General features: G+C 43.7%; 1 protein-coding gene across 1 annotated transcript in view; it reads left to right on the top strand.

Annotated features, from left to right (window-relative positions):
- Positions 1-18,593, top strand: part of LOC122810706 (fibrillin-1-like) — a 532,858-nt gene that overhangs the window by 48,505 nt on the left and 465,760 nt on the right. The window contains exons 14-15 of the mRNA XM_044082270.1: positions 14,602-14,748; positions 17,385-17,531. Coding sequence (XP_043938205.1) covers positions 14,602-14,748; positions 17,385-17,531 — 294 coding nt within the window. The remainder of the gene's footprint in view (positions 1-14,601; positions 14,749-17,384; positions 17,532-18,593) is intronic.

The raw sequence follows: 18,593 nt of genomic DNA, 5'->3' as shown, positions 1-18,593 counted from the left end.
AGGATTGTTATAACTACAGGTAAAACTTGCCAGTAAAGCCTAGAATTAAGTACCATCCTGAATTGTAGAAATAAAACAAGTGAGAGAGTGTGAGAAAGAGTTATGAATCCACCAATAAAGTAGTAATAACTCCTGAATAAAGTATACTGCAGTCAGTACAGAATGAAATGAATGTGACAGGCAGAACCAAACAGTAACATGTGTTGAAAACGGTACCTCAGCTGGAATGTGTATCCCAAAATCTGGATATGTTGCTCTCAGTCTGCAATATGCAGATAGTATGGTTGTCTGAAATACCAAACATCCACAGTTGTCTATAGCTATATAAAGCAAATGTAGCATGATGATGTAGCTGAACAGAGCCAGATATGAATGTGTATGAATAAAAATGAAAATGTATATTGATGTAGCAGTAACATTCCTATCACCAACTTGAAGTAGTTATCACATAGGAAACTGTAGGCAGAACTGTAGTGTGTAGATATCTGCAGCTAATAGAAATGTACAGCATATGTATTGGTATTTGAAGTTGTTAATTACATTTTCTTCACCCTACACTATAACCACATATAATCCATTCCATGTGAAACTGGTATGTACAATCACAATTAACACCCCTGGACATTTGTCCTGTTGGTTCATACATATTTGCATGTACGTTGATGCATCTGCCCTGTTTATACATCCAAACCTGATGGCCTGTTGCCATCAATCAACCCTGCATGTTGTTGGACTGTGTATTGCTGTTCAAAATATGCATGTGTTATGCTTGCTGTTCAATGGTTTGAAAATCTGGGTGTTTGATTAATGGGAATACTAATGCATGCTGTTACAACTAATTGTGAATGGTATTGTACGTTACTAACCCAAACTGTCATGACATAATGCAAAACATAGGACGACTGGGAAGGCGGGTTCCAGCGGACCCACCTCTCCCTCCTCAGCTGGCGAGTGCACCTGGCAGTAGTGCCCAGGTCGGACCCTCCTCCGGTGGCCCTGTGCCACCTGCAGGTGGAAGCGCTGCAGGGGATGGGGCTCATCCCACCTCTGCAAGCGTGGCCGGAGGAGAACATCCACTCACCCTCCATAGTGTCCGGACTGTGGTGCGTAGGGAGATCCGGCATGCTGTGCTTGGGCCCCTACGCCAGCTTGAGGCATGGGTGGCACAACTAACGGGCATGCCTGCTGCCTGGCCTACACAGCCCCCAGCACAGCCCCATCCTGGGCAGTGAAGGCACAGTGGCAACTGCCCATGGGTGGGGATATCAGTTCCACTGTTGCCATCTGTGGGCTCATGGGCTCTAGATATCCAAACATCCGTCCCCATCAATTGTGTAACCCCCCCACATGTGTCATACACTGCCCCTGTATGCATCTTGTTTGTCTTGTCTGTTAACCTACCCAACCTACCTCCCCAGCTATACCGACTTCCTGTACCTGACATACCACTCTCACCTGAAAAAAAAAAAAAAAGGGCACTCTGTACCCACAAAAAAATTACGCCCCATACATAGCTGCCCATTTCACACACATGTCTGCTGGACATGGAAGCTGTCAATTACAATTGGCTGTACAACAAGTATTATTGTTGTCCTTACACCTCTCTCAGGGTTGGAAGGTTTCAAATGTCACACCAAATTACAAACATATGCACAGCTGTTGCTGATGAAGAAATGGGCAGCTATGGGCCTTACCTACATCCCTCCTGCAAAACCCGAGCTTGTTTCCCTACTGTCTTACCCTCTTTGTGACCCCTTTTTTACCACTTTCCTGTCTCCCCCTTTTCATTTCTTTCAAAGAAAATAGCGTGGGTGTGCGCAAGAGTAAGCACTGTTAAGCAGTTGTAAGCGGGTGTGCGTGGAGCTGAACGCCAGTGCGCATGCGTGAGTTCCGCGCAAACCAGCGCTAACCCGGTTACAACTGCTTAAAAGTGCATTAGTCACTCTGAATGACAAGGCCTGTAGTCTGCTCAAAAGCAAAATAAAATCCCACTGTCAGTCCTGAACCCAGGACCTTGGAAACAGTAGTCTGCATGACTTACCACTAAGCCATGACTGTTATATAATGACATTGTGCTACAATAAATATATCATGTAATAGTAGGAATGAATGTAAAGGGAATATAGGATGTGTAGTACACAAAGCATGTCATGTATATTTACTGTCAAATGTAGTGGATTTCTATAATAGTAGTGTGTGAACAGAAACAGCCATGCTAGTTGGTAGGTAGTAGGTAATAATGTCACTATAGCACCTTGCAAGCCACACACATACTCACAGCAGGATAATCACTGCCCATACCCCACAACCTCTTACAGCAACACATCTGGACTAAGTAATAAAAAATGTGGAGCAAAGGCCCAAAAACAGGGACACATTCCAAATATTGCTCCAACAAACTTAGACAGTTGAGAGAGTAACAGGTTTTGCATTATGTTGGATGTTTGGAAGGGTATGAAGTCTGAAACTGAAATGTTTGTCACTATAGTCTGACTTGAGCCCAGAGTGATTTGCCAGAAAAAGCTGTTTATGAGATATGGACCCAAATATGAGGCAAAAATGAGGACATCCTGCAAATATCTGTACACTTGAGAGGTCTGACACTGCCATATTTGAATAGTTAAGAGCCTAGACATAGCAACAATGACTGAGTTACAGGGATGCCCCACAGACTCCCTGTGAAATGTACAAACAGTAGGCAGAAAGGTGTTATAACACATGCAATGGTAACTATGAAGTACTGAAAGTATGCACCACTTGCACGTCGGAAATAGTGTAGTAATACATATGCTCATGCTAACCCACAGTCACAACTGCAGAATACCAGGCAATTTAATGGGTGTACCCCACTGATATGTACCATTCCATGAGGCAGATAAAAGATGCACCTGAGAGTCTCTGGGGCCTGCTCAGCAGCATACCCAAATACCCTAATAGATGTCAAGGCCCACACCATGGCCAGACCACACTACATGCAGTAACACCCTAGCAGATATAGCAAGCATTCCAAGGTGTGAATGTACATGGAAAATAGCAAAGCCACAGCAACACACTACAGTCAAGACACCTAGCAGGCATACAAGTAGTGAATGTAAAGGGAAAATATTGAAGCCATAGCAACAAAGTGCAAGAGCCACTGCTATATACCAGTTACACCACATGTCCCACAGGAAAGCACACACACCCACATTAACAGTAGTAGTAGTCTTAGGTGTCAGTGTACATGCAAACTTAGTACAGGAAACTGGAGAAATGAATGGAGAAATGTTAATCTACAACACAGCCAGAAATATGAGAGAGATACTAACCTTTACACTCACAGAACAGTGTCCACAGCATACCAGCATGGTCCCTGCCCTTAAACTCTGAAAAGGCTACGCCTATCTCACATACCTTGTTATAGCACTGTCCTGGAATCACAGTGAGAACTGCAATCAGTACACAACTGGCTGCATGCAATTAACAAATGCTGGTTAACAATTGGTGCAGAGGCCATCACATGGACATATGCAGATACCTACAAAAGCATGCTGTACTCCCAGTCCACGCATGCAATACTTTCATTGCACCCTCTGGAGGTAGGGAGAGAGAGAGAGAGAGAGAGAGAGAGAGAAAAAAAATAAAATATACACAAACAAAAACAGTCATCAAAACCCACTCAAAAGCTGACATCTGCCAATTAGAGCAGCAGCAGGACACCAAACCAAACGGCAAAGCAAGCAGCTGTGACAAACACAGGTAATGTAAAGTAATACTTAAAAGTCTACATACTGTGAACCCTCCATATGTGCCATTGGTCTGTATCCATATGTATATGAAGATGTGCATAGGGCAGGGGACATACAGCAACTATCAGTCAAGGCTGTACATACATATGTATGTGAGGGCATCTATGTGCACATATCAATGTAGGTTGAATGTAGGTTGTAGTGCAATGTACAAAGTAGGTTTCACAGTTATGTATGTTTAGCAGTATGTTAGTGTGTGTATACAGTTTTGTAAACAAACATGTTGATATACCTATCTATCATATGGATACGTATGTATGTCAATATATGTATGTATATATATATATATATATATATATATATATATATATATATATATATAATATGCATATATGTATACATACATAGAGAGGGACGTAGGAATACATAGACTGATGTAGATAGATAGAATATGTAGAAACATATATATGTAATACACACATACAGATATAGATATATGTAGATACATATACATAGACAGACAGATCTGACTATCTACAGATATGACTGTATATGACAATCTCACACTCCCCTGTCCCACCCCTCTGTCACTCTCACCCCTCTCTGTCACACACCCCCTCTCTCCATATCTATAGCAATATATGTACATCGATATATATATATGTGTATATGTATACAGACATATATATATATATATATATATATATATATATATATATATATATATATATATATATATATATATATATATATATATATATACATATATATAGAGGGAGATGTATATATATTCTGAGTGAGGCACATGTGTACAGATGTATTGCAACAGGTGCCTGGTGACAAAGGCATGGTGTGAACACCAGTGTCGAAACTGGAGTACCATACCCCATTTCAAATCACCTACACCAGTAACCACCATATATGTGATTGGCTGCCCACCACTGCATGTGTCAGGGGTGAACAGGGTCATAAATGTGTACAATAGTCCCCCCAATGATAGTCACAGTGGCACACTATTCCTGGAATACCTGCACATGGTATGTGTCAGCAGACATGGTGTGTCAGCTATGGACATGTAGGTCAGTGTACCCCTCCACACCACACAATGGCTGCCACGGTATGTACCTCACATGACAGCTACAGATATGGAGAAGGACACAGTGACATGTACAACACTGTGACAATGCACCCAAACACATTACCAATGCACAGTGACTGACAACACCACAGAGTACACACATACTACCTACATAGAGGTTACCACTCCTGGATTTACATACTTAAGTCACACCCATGACAGATGTCCAACAACCATTGTAACACCTCACACCATCCACAACCTAAATGACTGCTGTGTGTCGTCCTTGACACCGCAGTAGAGAGCACATGGCGGAGGTACAGGTTCCTACCCACAGATAAGACATACCCTGCAATAAACCACACAGCGTTAAGAAGCAAGACTCCCCATGAGTACATGTCACACATACCCCTGCTGAATGTTAGTCAGATAGGTAATATGCCATATGAGTCACCCTGTGTAACTGTTTGACAGGAGCAGGTATCATCACATCACATGTGTCACAATGGTCAGGGTAGCAGAACAGTATGCTGCTGTAGTCCCAGGGGCAATAGCATATTGTATTGTATTGTATTGTAATGTATTGTATTGTGTTGTATTGTACTGGTATGTAGAGGTGCCGCCTATGTGGAGTGGAACCACTGCTGCTGTACGCCAGTGTACAGGTACATATCCTGTAGTCAGGCTAGTGTTACATAGCACCTCTATATGTGTGTTTAGCTCCTCTTGGAGTTCATGTAGCATGCAACCGGGGATACCGTCAGGTCCCATTGATGCTGTGTTTTCTGCTTTTCTGAGGGCGGCTCTCACCTGGACATCTGTGATGACAGGGAGGTTACATTCGGCTGGGATAAGTATGTCTTAGTTTGGGGGACAGGGAGGGGGAAACTTGCACTGAACCTGTCTGCCACAATGTTGCCAATATCTGTGGGTTCAGTGAATTATTTGTTGTTGTGTACTAACTATGAGCATATTGGAGGGTTTCTGACCAGGTTTCTAACATAACTGAAGAAGGCCTTGTGGTTATCTGTAGTGTCCCCTGTGATTTCCCTCTCAAAGTTGCCCATGGATGTTTGTATGAGAGAACACGTACAAATACCAGATATGTATGGCCAACTGCTAAACTGAGATATGGCCTAAGTGTGTGAGCATGCCCAGTTCAGCCTTTCCATGGCATGTTGTCTGACATATGTCTCATTTATCAAAGTGTGCGAGCATGCCCAGTGTGAGCTTTCCATATGTTGAACTCTGCAGTCCACCACATTTGTGGATGAGTGTGAACTTCAACAATATCTCAAGTTTATGGTTGTGTGTTGGGTGTCATGTTGTGTACTTACTGGCCAACTGCTTCGTGTCTGAACACAACAGGGATTATACTGTGCCTGCAGGGTTTGAATGGGATACTTTGCATACAGTTGTCAACATCCTTTCATACTGACCTAACACTGTAGTACCATATAGTGTACTGGTTCAGTACTTTCACTGTGGTGGACAGTATCCTGGGCTTTAGTTCTATCACTGCTTTACATTTTCATAGTGAGCACAGCAGACTGTTTAGGGGCCAGTTGTGCACATATGACCATGTTGCATTATGTTCAGATATGGACTACTTAAACCAGGCTTGTCCAACATTGGTAGTGTATTCCACAACATAGGTGGACATTGCCAAACACTAGCGATGTGCCCTAGGCCATTTCTAATGCTAGTCAGAGAGTGTGTTTGTCCTTCGACACACATTGTAACTGGAGTTTGCCATGACATATGTCATGGTTAGTATACTGTGCCTCCGTCTACCCATGACATACCAGTGATACCCAGGGTAAACCTACCATCTCCCATCCACTCATCAAGATTCCACTTGAGGAGAGTCGCTGGGTGACTCTCTGGCTAATCTGTACTGGGAGTTTACTCAAGAGTGGGGGTGGCTTCTGTGTTATGGATCATTCAGTACAGCTTGTCCTATGTATGTCAGTGCTGGGGTTCAGGTCTCTCATGTGCATAGCTCACTGCCATTCAGATTGTACAAGGTGCAGCATGTTCATTGATTCCAGCTTGGACATGGCTTTATACATCAGGCACAGCTTGCCTCTGGGCGGGCAGTATGGCAGTGTGTGGAGCTACAGTTTGTTTAATCAGGCAACACATGGCATCTGTTCAAGCTCTTTGATACTCCTGATGAGGTACTTTTGGGGTCTTTCCAGTTGATGGAGGTGTCTGCTGCGGTACATCCCACAGGGGCCATTGTAGTCAATTGTGATGCTGATGAAGGATGACTGCAGAGCCACAATGACCTCCCCTGATCTAGATCTGACTACCTTCATGATTAGGTGGGTATATGGTATGTTTCTGTAACCACTACAGCCACATGCTTGTCCAATGCAAGATATCTATCAAATTGTGTCCCCAGGTCTCTTATTACATCTTAAGTACTTAATGGGTTAACACCTATGTGGTAATTGGTGGGCACTTACTGTATATCCACAGGGGTTGACTATACACTTTTCTGCAATTAGCTTGCTGACATGGCTATGGCACCAGTTATCTGTTTCTATGTGGCCCTTTTGTGGGATGCTTGTGTCAGCTGGAGGATCAGATATGGTGGCCAGTTTGTAGTCCTCTGCAAACTTGTTCAGACACAGTCCTTCCATGTTGGCCTGTACCTATGGGACATATATATCAAACAAGGGAGGTCCCAGGACCGAGCCTTGTGGGATGCCAGTTGTATCTGGTTTGTAGTCTGACATGGCTGCAGCATTTCTGACCATGTCAGTTCTGTCCTTGGTCTGGTTTGCAACCCCTATACTGACATAGGGGTTTATATTTAAGCTGGTCGGCTTATCTATAATGAGCACGTGGCGTATTGTATGGAAGCCTTTTGCAAGGTCCAGCTAGGCTGTGTGGACCGCAATCCCCTCATCAATGACCTTAATGACTGTTTCAAATGAGTCAAACATGTTTAAGGGGCAGGATCTGCACTTAAGAAAGCCACACTGGGTAGGGTCCAGTGTCAGTAGATCCCCAATATCTTTATGTCTGAGGTACATGCTGATCCTTTCCATAGCTTTGCAGACCAAGCTTGTCAGCATTCTGGGGTGGTAGTTTGCAGTATCCATTCAGGTAACACCTTTGTGGAGAAGGACCACTGTTGTTGTACACTGCTCTTTGGGTACATATCCTGTGGTAAGGCTGACATTGAGCAGTAGTGCTATTTGGCATTCCATTCCTCTTGGAGTCCATGTTGGACTCAACCCAGGACACCATCTCATAACATTGATGCTGTGTGTTTTGCTTTGTAGATGTTGGCTGTTACCTCAGCATCTGCAATGTCAGGGGGCCAGCACTCTGCTGGGATAGATATTTTGCATTTTGGGGGGGGGGTTGCACTGCACTTGTCAGGTTGGATGTTGGCAATATGTGTGTGTGTTTGGTATGTTGTTTGTAATATTTGAGTGATTCAGAGCATATTTGTGACTTCCCAACAAGGTTCCTACCATCAGTTAAGAAAGCCTTGTGATTATCCTTAGTGTCCTGTACAATTTGTATCTTCATAGGTTCATAGGTTCATACTAGGCTATCCACCCTAGGGCATTTATAAGCCTAGCCAGAGTGTGTGTGGCTTTCGCCACCCCTTGATATGTGGATATTATGGCCATTTATGATTTACTTTACTGTGCCTCTGTCTGGCTTGACACAGTGAAGACCCCCAGTGTACATCTACGATCATCCATCCACTTGGCAAGATTCCTGTTGAAGAGAGTCAGTGAGGGGCTCTGCCTAACATGGAGTGGGATTCCGTTCCAGGGTGTCGGGAGCCTCTGGGTGATGTATCTGTCCCTCCAGCACATCCTATTTCATTATGTGTTGAGGTTGACATCTCTCACTCTCACAGCTCCGATGGATTTGGGTTTTCTGGGGTGGAGCATATCCATTACTCCTGTGTTGGACATGGCCTTGTACAACAGGCATGCGATGCCTCTGCGTAGGCAGTATGTGACTGCATACAGCTGGGGTGTCTACAGCCAGGCAGCATATGACAAATATTTAGGACCCTTTATCCTCTTGGTGAGGTACCTTTGAGGTCTTTTTAACTGCTGCAGGTGTCGGGTAAGGTACATCCCAAATGAGGCATTGTACTAGATTATGGGTCTGATAAGAGAACAGTATAGGGGCACACTGACCTCTGTTGACGTAGATGTGAATCCTTTCATGATACGGTGTCCAATATAGACAGTCTTCCTTGCCACGTTGGCAATGTGCGTGTCATATGACAGGTTACTGTCCATTTGTGTCCCTAGGTCCCTGATTACTCCTTCCATACATAATGGATTACCACCTATGTGGTAATTTGTGAGTACCTTGTTTGGTATTTGGTGAGACATTCGTACTGTCCAGTGTCTTCAGGACGGCTGAGTGGGGTTCCTGTGTGTGAGAGTGTGGTCTGTAGCATGCTACAGACTGTACAGCAGTTTTGCCTATGGTTAGTTGCACATGGGTGGTCTCTGATGCTTCGTGCATTGTCAGTTAACTGGACATGTGGGTGTCTGTGCTGAATATGGATACTCCCCCTCCTTTTATGTTTTGGTCCAGGTTTTGGGGCCATAACGCATGATATGAGGTATAACCTGGTAGTGCTGGTGTGCTGTCAGGAGCCTTGCTGCAGGTTTCTGTCACTGCACGGACATCGATGTTCTCCATACGGGGGAGGGCCTCGGGAGCATGCATGTTGAGGTTTACATATCTGGCATTGGGCAGCATTACCCTTATGTTTCTTTCCACTTATGTTTTCTGGGGAGGTGGGTTAGTCTTTTCAGCCTTGCCTAGGAAAGGCTCTGTGGAGGTGGCAAAAGCCTTATCCAATATCCAGATGCCCAGGGGTAACAGGTGCAAGCCATCCCTGACACAGCAGCATGGCTTGTCAAGCATGACATCCCAAGCAGACAGACATTGGATCCCCTTGGAATGTCACCAGTAATTGTGCCACTTGTTAAAGCTGATCATTCTGTGTTTGTACTGTGGCATCATTCTTGTTGAGAGTAGGGTGCTGCACACGGTCAGTGTCATACCGCCTGGACTACATAATCGGAGAGCTCATCTATGTCTCTTTTCATGTAGTGCAGGGAGGTACATCTCAGGTCATTCACGCCAGCATGGACAATGACTGCATCATATTTCTACTTGCTTTGGGGTGACCTGCGTACTTGTGTTATGTGGCGTATTGTAGCAGCCTACAGGCAGCTTACTGTACCCTTTCCCTTGTTCAGTCTGGTGAGCAGGACAGCAGTGTGTCTGACTATGGAGTCACCTATTACAACTGTATCAGGCATGTTGTTTCTCCTTCTGGCCTGTGACTGTTTGGCACACCAGCTTTTTGTACTATGTGTTGCATGTGCTATGTTTGGAGGTAGTGGTTGCTTGGGTGTCTGCTTTGGAGGCCTCTGTTGATGTGGTGTGTTTGTAATTAGGGCCTCTGGGAATGGTTTTCTCTGTTTATGTCTGGTTTGCAGTTGTGATAGGTCTATGTGAGACTGGGTTTGTGATGTGTGTGGTTACCTCCTCCTCCTGACTAGTTTTGACAGTACTGAGTTGAGAGAGCTCAGCCTCCGGTTTGGATAAATGGTTGCATCTCTCACATATATTTGTATTTCTTGGGGGGAGGTGAGGGTTGTCTGTGTACATGGGGCAGGTGTAACATTGCCTCAAGATTCACAGATTCATCTTGTTGTAGCTGGCCTTAGTGGATTGTATGAGTGGACATATTTTATTGCCATACTACTGATCAGTGATTACTTTCCTTTTTATGTTTGCTCTACCATGTAGTAGCTTCCTCATTCTCTTGCATGGTTTGGTAATGGCTGGAGTCCACCATGCCAGATGCCTGCGTGTATGGCGTTGTGTCTTGGTTTTTATTTGGGATTGCATAATCCATGCATTCCTGGCAGTGTTCATGGAATGCCTGTATAACAGGTTCTGAGGTGTGGCCCATATTTTGCACCTGCACAGGGCCTTTAATGGATTCCACATCAGTTTGGAGGAGTGCAACTTTTGCTTTACACATGTTTTTCACTGTGGTTTTCTGGCCAGGGACTGTGGTCAGGATGTGTATATCCAGTGTGATTACTCTATGGTCTGGTCTTACCAGTGAGGGATACACTTCTCATCCAGTACCCATGTTGCTGATTATCACATCCAGTATGCTTACCCCTCTTGTGTGAGTGGTACGTTGTTCCTGGGCATTTTGGTTTATGGATTCTAGGAACTTTTGTCCTACAGTGTTGGAGCTAGAATAATGCTCCCAGTCTATGTTTGGGTATTTTCAGTCACCCAATATAATGTGGTTTGGAGGGCTTGATATATTCATGTATTCCAACATAGGCCAAGTGAAGTTCCTGGTGTTACGATGGTAGTCTGTAGCAGGCTATAAACTGAGAGGCAGTTTTAGCCACTGTTACTTGACCATGGCTAGTCCATGCTGCTTCTTGTTGTGGTACCAACATGGGGGTGTGGTTATCCTTGACAATTATTGCTAGTCACCCTCCTTTTGTAGCTTGTTCCATGTTTTGAGGCTGTACAGCACAGTATGAGGTGTAACCTGGTAGTGTTAGGGTGCTGTTGTGAGCCTTGACCCAGTTTTCTGTTACAGGACAGATATCAACATTCTTCATACTGGGGGAGTTTAGACTGCATGCATCTTGCTGTTTAAACTTCTGCAATTGTGTAGCATTACATCTAGGTTCTTATCCCTTGTGATACCTATGGAGGTGGATTTGTGTTTTGAGCCTTACTTATTCAAGGCACGCTGTGGGTAACAACAGCCTTTGCCAGTATCCATGAGGCCAGGACTGATAGGTGCACGACACCCCTAGCAGGTGGAGCATCATGTCATACTCAGCATGTCATCCCAGGCTGGCACACATTGGATCCCCTTTGACTAACAGCAATACTTCAGCCAATTATTGCAATTGATCATCTCATCGTCATATTGTGGCATCATGCTTGGTGAGGGTAGGATGTTAGTCAGGGTCATCAAGTTTGCATATACTACATGGTGTTACATTGCTTAACACATGGCATTCATGCCTGAGGTGGTGCTGCAGGGCTGCCTCTGTCGGATGCACATACTACACTCCCTGTACATGTTTGAGAGCAGGTTATGTCATTTTAGGCATCCCTATTATTATATGAGTGAGTCAGAGAGGGGTATAATTCCCAGGGTTCTTACTGAGCCAGTGTATGTGCTATGCATTGCCTCTTTGCCAAGGCCAGGGCATACTGGGCACGCCTCCTTCTGCCTACTGGGGCAGGCTCAGGTTGTTCCTCCTCCGAGTCACGCTCTGCCTGTGATGGCCTTGGCAATGGTGGGGGACTGTTTGGCCCGGCCCTATGCTGGTCCTGCTGCAGCTGTTTTCGCAAGATCATATTATGTAGCATAGCACATACCATGACAATTTGGGTACATGTAGTTGGTGAGTACTGCAAGGCTCCACCAGATGTGTCCAGACACCGGATTCATGACTTGAGCAGCCCAAACACACGCTCTATTACATTACGTGTTTGTGCGTGTGCCTCATTATGGCGTTCCTGTTCAGGTGTGTGTGCATTTCTGATGGGTGTCATCAGCCACGGCTCCAGTGCATAACCTGCATCCCCCACTAGGTGTCCATGTGGGATGTCCCCATTGGCAAATGTCTGGTACAGCTGCGTCAAATGCCAGATATGGGAATCATGGTAGCTCCCAGGGCAGCCAGCACACACATTTATTATTATGCCCTGGGCATCACACACGACCTGGCAGTTGATGGAGGGGAAGCCCTTGTGGTTAATGTAGGCCCTACCCCACTCACCGGCTGGTGCTTTGATGCGTATGTGCATGCAGTCTATTGTACCCACTACCTCAGGGTATTCCGCTATTTGCTGGAAGAGACGCATATTGCTGGCCAATACCTCACGGGCATTGGGGAAATATACATGATCACCGACATGTGCTGACATGGCATCCAGGAACTGGTGTAGTACCCTGGAGGCTGATGCCTGTGATATCCCCATCATATCACCAGTTGGTCTCTGGAAGGTACCTGTTGCTAGTATTCTTAGGCCAACACATACCTTGGTTTCCACTGGGATGGGTTCCCCTCTGTTGGTTCTTTGTGTGAGGCGTGGCCTGCACAGCTCAACAATTTGCTGCAGGAGGTCTCTGTACACTCTATAGCGCTCCACTATCTCCAGCTCATGTAACCCCTGGTAGGTGACCCTGGGCCTGTACACTCTTCTCCGTCTCCTCACTGTGGGTTGTCTGGCACCATTTGCATTGTCACCACCCTCAGCAAGTTGCCTATGTCTCCTTATGACAGCTATAGCAGCCCCTAGCATTTCTGCTCTGAGTTCAGCTTTTTCAGTTTTCACTTCTAATAGCTTACTCCTGTCTTGCAGTGTCTCTTGAGATAAACATCCTGCACTGCTGTTTGCAGAGTTTTAAGTGCTTGCCTGGGCTACTATTCTGCCTGTGTAATTGCCTGCTTCTAATTGTTTTCACCTGCTAGCTCCAGCAGTATTCCCTGCTAGCTTCCTACTAATTCTGTTGCTTCCTTTTTCCTCTCTGTTTCCACAGGGAGGAGCAACACACATACCAGCAGAAACACGCTCACAGTGGCTTACACGCGCGCACACATGCTTAGATGGTTTAGAATCTTCTTATTCGGGTTACAACGCGTGCACACCAGCGCAAACAGTCTTACAAGTTTGCCAACAGGCTCCCACATGTTCAGTCTGCCTTACACGCGTGCACACTGCCCTACTCGCACCTCATGGTGCGCACACATGCGCACGCACGCCCAGCAAGAAACTTTGGTGTAAGCAACAGTGTACACCTTCCATTTCTTGACTTTCCCATGCTTATCTTGTGGCACTCCTCTTTCCATGATATGTGTCTAACATCTGTCATGTAACACTGACCTCCAATGAACTGCATTTCTTTCTGCCATTCCCCCCCTGTGATGTCACCTATCTCCTACTCTGTTCCTCCCCCTTATGTAACTCTTACACTAATCAGAATGTGCTCATTTGCTATGTGACAGTGGGATTCAGTATCCTAACACTCATTTACATCAGATTGCCTACTAATGCTTATTTATATGTCTTAGACTCAGCTTCCCCCCTTAGCAACCACTAAACAGTGGCCATGTTGTTTTTGGTCTGCTGGCCCCTGCATTGTAAATCCATATATTGCATAAAACCCGCATTTGTGGGTTTATAACCTTCATTTTTATGTTTTCTTAGCGCAGCCTGTTTGCGCGGGGCTGCGCTGCGTTTAAACATCGGCGATCGCCAAAAAAATATTTATTTCTCAATTTTGCATCGGGGTACCTTGCCAATGGCCACATATTTGACCATTGGCATGCTGTCTGACACATATGCACCCTTTATTTGGAGCTGACATGGCTCCATTGTGTTGTTTGCAGAAACATACTCAGTTGTCAACTGAGTACATTTCTGCAACTAAAACGGCTCTTACACGGGCTGGTTTGGGCTTCGTGGATCGCTAATCTACCTCGTTTGCATGCCTTTCAGCTGCAAGTGAGGTGATTAGCATATCCACGCCCACTCTGTGTAAGAGACGTTTTAGCTGGTCTCTTACACGGAATTTCGGGCTGTTCCTGGATCGTGAGGGCTGCATGGAGTCTTACACTACTCTTAGACTCCGTGCAAGCCTTCGTGAATCCTGCCCACTGTCTTTAAAGAATGAGCAAACATTGCATTCTAAATAATACCTCCTAAATTTATATCTCACTCTCATTTCAGATATTGATGAATGCAGTGGCAGGAGTATATGTCTTTCGAATGCATTATGTCACAACACCATCGGAAGTTACTATTGCATTTGCAGACCTGGATTTAAGACTCTCTCAGGAGCAGTGAATTTCACCAGTGCACATGAGAGATGTGAAGGTAGGTGTAATTTAATGTTTGTTTCTGAGTGGTATATAACTAAAGGTAATTAGTCATAGATGTAACACAGGGTCTATATTAAAAGATCGAAGAGGCTGTTCATCGAACACCTCTTCGGCGACACATAAAGAGCAAACGCACTAAAGCATGATCACTCAAAACAGCGATTTCTTTACCTGGAAAAGAAATGGCTTGGCCATCCCAGTGTGTTTGCCCCTTTCCCCACTGTAGTACGATGTCGGAGTTGGTATATTTAGTTAGGGGGTGTGGGGGGCACAGCCCTCCACGTTGGGCGGTGTGGGGCGTGACCCCCCCAGGTTGTTATGCTTGAAAGTGTGTGTGTGTGTGTGTGTGTGTGTGTGTGTGTGTGTGTGTGTGTGTGTGTGCTAGTGATTTCTTTCCCAGGGAAAGAAATAGCTGTTTTGTGCATTCGCACTTTAGTGCGCTCGCTCTTTATGTGTCGACAAAGAGGTGTTCGATGAACAGCCTCTTTCATCTATTAAAATAGACCTGGCAACTCATATGTCTCCCAACAAATTGTCTCCTGAAGCTGCAATGAACACATATAATAAATTATGGCAGTAGTGTAACTTTTCAGTTTAAACTGGTCCATTTACATTTATTTTGCCTGAATTACAGCCTTAATGGATGTGTGGATGAAACTGAAGAAAACATAAGTGAAATAATGTATCTTCTGCTTTATATTGTTAAAGATTCCTTTCCTGCAGCCTCTTGTTTGCAAGTACTTTACCGCAGATAGTACAGCCCAAACTATCATTGGAAAAAATATAGTACAGATTGCTCTCACTGCTAATGTTTACATCACTGCTCAATAAATGAAACAAAATGTGTTTTAGCCAAATTAAGGTACAACCTCTCACCTGCATTAACATTGCTTGCCAGCCTCATCCCTGTACAATATTGTGTCATCAGAATTGGCTGTTTTTTTTATATGTCAGTTTACATAAGACATATTCTGAATGTACCCTCATTTGTACCCAAGGGTAGTAGAAGATGAACTCTATGGGCCAATAATAGCACATTTCCTAAATGCTAATCTGCCTGTTTTTGACGTGGGTTCAGTGACCATAAGTGAAACACAAGTATGTTTTTAAGGATGAATTGGTATGTTACCAGGATGAAATCATGCATGCTAGCTACAACCAAAGGCAACAATCAACGATGCATATTATAGGCATCTATTGTATGCCTGATGCAAACATGCTATGTGGTCTTCTTTGTATAGAGGCAGATTTAAGGCCACCTAATTGATGGTGAATTTGAAGTAAAATTAAAAGTAAGGAAATATTGTCATAGATGGACACAATGCCCACAATCACAGCATGAAGTGAAAAAAAAAAAAAAACAGTAAAATATAGCAATGTACACAATAGGTGCAGAGACAGATGCTTTGTGTACTAAACATGGTGATAATTTATTGTAATTCACAATGGATGGATAATTTATACTGGTATATTTGTCCTTCATATTATATACTGTGAATCACAAATAGTTCTAAAACATGTATAGTTTAGCTTAACAGATATAAATGAAATATACTTAAATAACAATCCTGACATGCATCCTCTAAAGAGCCCTCAGGACATTTAACTTATTTAAAAATGTGTCTTAGCCTAAGGGACAGATAATGAAAGTTAATTGAAGGGAGATACTTTTTTGTGCACTTTCAGAATGTTAAAACTGAGGTTATGTTACCAGAATGTGCTGTAGAACATTGGGGGCATTTGAGGTCATGAATCATGGGGTAGCACAGTGATACAGAGGGTAAGCAAGACATTTTCCTGTTCAATTCTCAGCTGTGGTGCCTTCTCTGTGGAGTCTGAATGTCCCTCCTACATTTGTGTGGATTTTCTCTGGGTGCTTAGGTTTCCTACCACATTCCAAAAACATGTAGTAAATGGATTGGACACTCTAAACTGCCCATATGTTTCTGTGTGTGCATGTGTGTGTGTACATGTGTGCTTGTGTCTTTGTGTGTGTGTGTGTGTGTGTGTGTGTGTGTGTGTGTGTGTGTGTGTGTGTGTGTGTGTGTGCAAGTGCTTGTGTTTGTGCGTGTGTGTGTGTGTGTGTGTGTGTGTGTGTGTGTGTGTGTGTGTGTGTGTGTGTGTGTGTGTGTGTGTGTGTGTGTGTATCTGTGTATGTGCAGTGCATGTCTGAGGTATGGGAGAACAACTGTGGCTGGGATTGGCCCCCAGCTGAATAAATGTTGACTCAAGATGATTGTCGTTGTTGATGTGATACCCTAACCCCATGTGCAAAAATAAGAAAAAGGAGTTGGAAAGAGATGGATGGATGGATGGATGGATGGATGGATGGATGGATGGATGGATGGATGGAATAATGCTACAATTCTCAATGTGTACATAGTCTACCACATGCATTCCTTTGTATATAAGCTTGCATGATATTTATGGATAAGGTGGACCGACTATGAGTCAGGATTGAAAAAATACAAGGAGAAGCTTGAGGGGATTTATCTGTTTTTCTTTGCTACATTTTCTGTTCCAGATCTATAAACATCTTAAAATATCATGCAAAGAAAGAATCTTAAAAGAATGAGCAAACATTGCATTCTAAATAATACCTCCTAAATTTATATCTCACTCTCATTTCAGATACTGATGAATGCAATGACAAGAAAACATGCCCTACCAATGCATTATGTCACAACACCATTGGAAGTTACTATTGCTTATGCAAACCTGGATTTAAGAGTCTCACAGGAGCAGTGAATTTCACCAGTGCACATGAGAAGTGTGAAGGTAGGTGTAATTTACTGTTTGTTTCTGAGTGCTATATAACTGAAAGTAATTAGTCATAGATGTAACTCATATCATTCTGCTATTAAGAAGCGAACTCTGGCAACTCGTACGTCTCTCATCAAATTGTCTCCTGACGCTTCAATGAACAAATATAATAAATTGTGGCAGTACTGTAATTTTTCAGTTTGAACTAGTCCATTTACATTTATTTTGTCTGAGTTACAGGCCTAATGGATGTGTGGATGAAACTGAAGTAAACAAAAGTGCATTAATGTACTTTCAGCTTTATATGTTTGAAGATTTCTCTCCTGTAGCCACATGTTTGCAAGTACTTTACCGCAATTAGTACAGCCCAAGCTAGCATTGGAAAAAATATAGTACAGACTGCTATAACTGCTAAGTTTTTTATCATTGCTCAATAAATCAAACAAAATGTTTTTTAGCCAAAATAAGGTACAGCCTCTCATCTGTATTAACATTGCCAACCAGCCCCATCCCTCTACTGCAGTCCTTCTGCAGTCTGTGTCATCAAAACTATCTATTATTGTTACATGTCAGTTTACATCAGACATAGGCTGAATGTACCCTCATTTCCACACAAGCATAGTTGAAGCTGACCTCTATGGGTCAATAATAGCACATTTACTAAATGCTAATCTATCTGTTCTTGAGGTGGTTTCAGTGACCCTAAGTCAAACACAATATGTTGTTAATGAGGAATTGCTATGTTACCAGGATGAAATTATGCATTTCACAGGACAACTCAGTGGTGCAGTGGTAGCATTGTCACCTCACAGCAAGAGGTTCTCCGGTTTTATTTTCGGCTGGGGTACCTTCTGTGCGGAGTCTGTATTTCCTCCCTGTGTTTGTGCGGTTTTCTCCAGGTACTCCAGGTTCCTCCCACATTATAAAGACATGCGTCTGGAGTGTTTCTCCCCAGGTCTCCATTGAAAATTGGCTTTGTTCCAAGTCAGACCTTCCTGGTAAATAAATAAAATAAAATAAATAAAATGCATGCTAGCTATAACCAACATCAACAATGAAGGAAGCATATTATAGGTA

Source organism: Protopterus annectens, chromosome 9.part0 (assembly GCF_019279795.1).
Source record: "Protopterus annectens isolate FY-2018-M chromosome 9.part0, PAN1.0, whole genome shotgun sequence".
NCBI classification, from domain to species: Eukaryota; Metazoa; Chordata; order Ceratodontiformes; family Protopteridae; genus Protopterus; species Protopterus annectens.
The sequence above is the reverse complement of the archived record's forward strand: the minus strand, read 5'-3'. Positions and strand labels throughout refer to the sequence as shown.